This window comes from Mesoplodon mirus (genome assembly GCF_964341445.2).
Source record: "Mesoplodon mirus genome assembly, chromosome: 1".
Lineage (NCBI taxonomy): Eukaryota > Metazoa > Chordata > Mammalia > Artiodactyla > Ziphiidae > Mesoplodon > Mesoplodon mirus.
The window spans coordinates 62,923,423-62,927,636 of record NC_138976.1 but is presented as its reverse complement, the minus strand read 5'-3'; the positions used below and the strand labels follow the sequence as shown (position 1 = coordinate 62,927,636).

The 4,214-nt window shown below is 41.1% G+C and overlaps 1 protein-coding gene across 1 annotated transcript; it reads right to left on the bottom strand.

Annotated features, from left to right (window-relative positions):
• Positions 1 to 894: 894 nt before the first annotated feature.
• CER1 (cerberus 1, DAN family BMP antagonist) lies at positions 895 to 3,737 on the bottom strand (the record flags this gene model as incomplete). The annotated part of the gene is made up of 2 exons (XM_082619022.1): positions 895 to 1,209; positions 3,075 to 3,737. The coding sequence occupies 2 exons, from the start codon at positions 3,735 to 3,737 to the stop codon at positions 895 to 897; spliced, it is 978 nt and encodes a 325-aa protein (XP_082475148.1).
• Between the last annotated feature and the right edge of the window lie 477 nt (positions 3,738 to 4,214).

Genomic DNA, 4,214 nt, shown 5'->3' with positions numbered 1-4,214 from the left:
AACTACCTAATCCAAAATGCATGTGGATAAGGATTTCACCTGTAAATCGTTTTTTAAATTTTAAATCATTTGCAGTTTATTTAATTTGACATCTACTGGAATTCCTTGGTCACTTGCATTAGCATTTCTGGATTAACCTTTAAACCTGGTACTGGTCATATATTTTTCCTTCCCCATAATTTAAGTATAGTTTGGCTACTGATGATTGTTCCTTATCCCTATGTAAACCACTAAAAGTAACGTCAATGTTCCTTCTTCAAAGCTGGAGATCTGACATCAAGAATTTTATATGGGGAGTATCAAAAATAAGGAGGCAACCAAACAAGTTACTCCTTCTATCTATGGAACTACTTAATCATCTGATAGAAGTCAAATAAAACATGGCCTGAGGGCAAAGGCAGCTATAAGTATGAGGAATCCTTTCTACAAATACCATACAGATATGTATATATACATGATATATACATATATGTATAAATATATACATATAGTTTTCTGCTAATGCTTTGATAAGCTATTAAAGAAACCCATTTGTATGGTCTAGTTTCTTTTCCTTCTTCAGATGGAAGGCTTTTACCAAAACTTGTAGACAATAGATCATGTAATATTAGTAGCGGAAAGGACCTTAGCAATCATCTAGTTCAAGTCCCTCCTTTATAGATGAAAACTTTAAGGGGGAGAAAGCTTTTGCAACTTGTTAACATCCTACAGCCAGTTAGCGAGCGGCAGAGTCAAGACCAGATCCCAAATGTGCACCGATAACTAGATGAATGCCACGACCTCTAAATCGTTCTTACTTTGTAAACCACATTTCTCTTAAAATATTACATACCCACTTAACATTTCAGACTGAATAATCAGCAACTTTGCTGATAATAGTGGGATGGCTTTTTTTTATGTTGAGAATCCTGGGATAAAGGGATCCTGGACGTGAAATTCTGCCTGAAAGCCAGCCTGTTCAGGGTGGCCATGCTGTTGCTCTGTCTTCACCTTGCACTGACACTCCTCCACCAGCATCACCAGCTTGACCACGGGGGCCAGGCCAGTGCAGTTGAGCTGCAAGTGCATTGTGGTGAACTTGGCAGGCAGGCAGTGGGAGCAGAAGGGGTAGGGGTGCTGCGCAGCTTCCGGAAAACGAACAGACCCGCATTTTCCAAAGCAAAGGTTGTTCTGTACAACCACTTTCTCACAGTCTTCATGGGTGATAGTCTAAAAGGCAAACACATCTCCATTAAATTATCTTGAGTCATTTCTTTACCATACATGATGCCAAAGCTATAGACTGTACGCGAGGATAACTTAGACTAAAATTTAAAAGTCTTTCCAGGGACTTCCCTGGCAGTCCAGTGGTTAAGACTTCGCACTCCCACTACAGGGGGCACAGGTTCGATCCCTGGTCAGGGAACTAAGATCCCACGTGCAGTGCAGTGGCCAAAAAATAAATAAAAAGATTTAAAAATCTTTCCAATGTTGGATACAGTTTGCAATAATCAAGTTATGGTATCTTAAGAGCATGGAGCTACCTTAACTAAATTTTTTTATTGGATACATTAATAAATTAGCCTGTAGGAAATAACTAAGGTAATATGAAAATATTTTACTCTGCACTTAAATGCCAAACTCTAAGAAATTTTGTCTAATTGGGTGTTACCTGTCTGAAAATTCTAACGGCTAGCTTCTTATAAGTAATGTGCCTTACCCTTCTACTCTTCACAGTGCAGTGTACAGAATAACTTCTCAATACATGTTTGCTCAATTGCTCATAGAATAGATCAGAACATCCAGAGTTTAATTCTGTCCTATTTTACAGTGCTTATAGTACATTCAAATCTATTAAGTTGCATGGAGCAAAGTTGCAGCACCTGTGCCTCTAAGTCATCATGCATGATATCATCTTTGCGTCTCCCATAACCCCATACACTTAGCTTTATGTGTCCTTCAAAATATATGAGCCAAACACCTTATTTTTAATTTAATTAGTGATAGAATTCAAAATAAGAGTTCAAAGGGAATTTGATTGCCCAATGCTTAGGAGCAATTTTCTAATTATACATGGGCCAACAAAGCAGTCATTATTATTTGATCATTGACTTGTTGTTGCTACATATCCTTGCCTTTTCAGAATACTTAACTGCCTTGCACAGTCAATTACCTTATAATACTGCCTGCTTAATTGTGTAGCTTTACTGGACTGTAAAATTTTACTCTATCCTGCACTGCTTTTGGTTAAGTATCTTTGTGTTTAAGGACCTGATGCAATTTCTCAGTTTTAATTTAACGTTTGGAGTGTGGGCTTTGCCAGGACTGACTGGAGGCAGTAGATAGTAGAACGCTCCTTTGTCTTAATAGTGTGGAATCAATCATAATAACTGCAAATCAGCCAACACAACGTGAACTGGGAAACAGGCGTTTCTAAGAGGAGGAAATGTGATTTCACATCAAGATTACTTTTTGAAAGCTTACGAGAAAATACATTAAATTAAATCATTTTTGTGATAGTAATGCTAGAAGTAATATGGCAACTTCTGCCTGACAACCTCAACATATTTTATAGACCTATGAAGTAGTTAGGTGTGAAATATAGGGGTTAAGACCATCATACATGCATGTTTGGGGAGGGGTCCAACGTATCCCATCTTACCTACAGATGGAATCCACCTGCTCATCCATATCCTAATAGAGTGTAGAGATGTAGCTAGAGAGAAGTTCTAGTGATTGCTCTAAATTCCCAATTTCCTAACTGGGGGTACAGTCAATTATCTCTCCAGATAAGACCACCCCGATGTAAAAATAAGTAAATAAAACCCCATAAAACAAAGCTCTATGCCATCAATATGAATGATTACTATTATTAGCAGTACCATCATACCATTCTTGTAGCATTTCCAAGGTTGGAAGGAAATTTAGGGAGTATGATCATACTTTTCAAAATCCACTGATGAAGGCCCAAGGACCAAATCTGGGAATGAGGTGAGACTCAGGCTCCTGGCACATTCGTCCCCTACTTTCCACCTGTCCCAGCTGTCCACCCCCTCCTGAAAACCTGGATCCCCTTCCCCACCCAGAGCAAATACCTGGCTGAAGGGCACTGTCCTACAGGTCTCCCGATGCACTTCATGGCTTTTGATGGGCAGGATGATCCCCTGAGAAGCTGGACTCATTCTGAACATGAAATGGTGCCAGAATTTCTTGGCTTCTTCCCGAAGAGGAGATTTCTCCATTGGCATCCCCTCCTTTGGCTGAGTGAGACCCTGGGTCCCAGGGAAGAATTGCTCACTGACTGAGCCCTGGGGTGGGTGCAGCTCTCTCTCAGGCTTCTTCCAGAATCTCCCAAACCTGGACAGCATCTTTTCTCTCTGCCTCTGGCCTTCCCCTGCAGTGCTGTCACCTATTAAGTGTGGCACTGCCACAAACAGATCTGGCTTCTCCTCAGCTTCCTCATGGTTGCCCAAGGAGAGCTCTCTGCGATGCCTTTCTAGGAGCAAGAGAGAAACAGAATTCTGACTCTGGCAGCCATCCCCATGCCTTGCAGCTTTCCCTAGAGTCAGGAGCAACAGCAGCTGAAGGAAGAGAAGATGCATGTTGTCCGGGCCGAAGCTTCTTGCAGATTCACAGATGGTGAGGCCCCAAAAGAGGTTCACTCTCTGCAGGACTGTGAACAAGGAGATGCTATATATAGATACCTGCCTTGTGGGATGGGAAGGCAGGTGGTCAGTAGCCAGGCAGAGTAAACACATTCCTTGTTTGCTTGAATTATGTAGTGCTAATGGTGTCCTGCCTTCATTTTGGTTTTGTGTATTTTAGAAGGCCTCAGTGAAAGCCAAGGACCCAGGGGGTAATTAGCTGACACTTTATCGTCTGAGATTTAAAGAGCAGTATTAGTGAAAACAACACATTCTTTGCCCGGATTTCCCATCACTGTTGTTAGAAGGACCAGAGTAAGGTGACATTTGTGGTGCATCTGCTTTGTGCTGGGATAGAACAGACATGTTTTAAAGAGAGAAGTATATCAGATAAAAATTCACGTATACATTTAGCCAAAGATCAGGCTGTTAGGCTCTACACACACACACACACACACACACACACACACACACACAGAGAGAGAGAGAGAGAGAGAGAGAGAGAGAGAGAGAGAGAAGCAGCCAAAGAAGTATATAAAAGTTGTAAGAAAGGGAAAGGAAGAAGTAGAGGGATGTGGAGTTCGTGAAGCA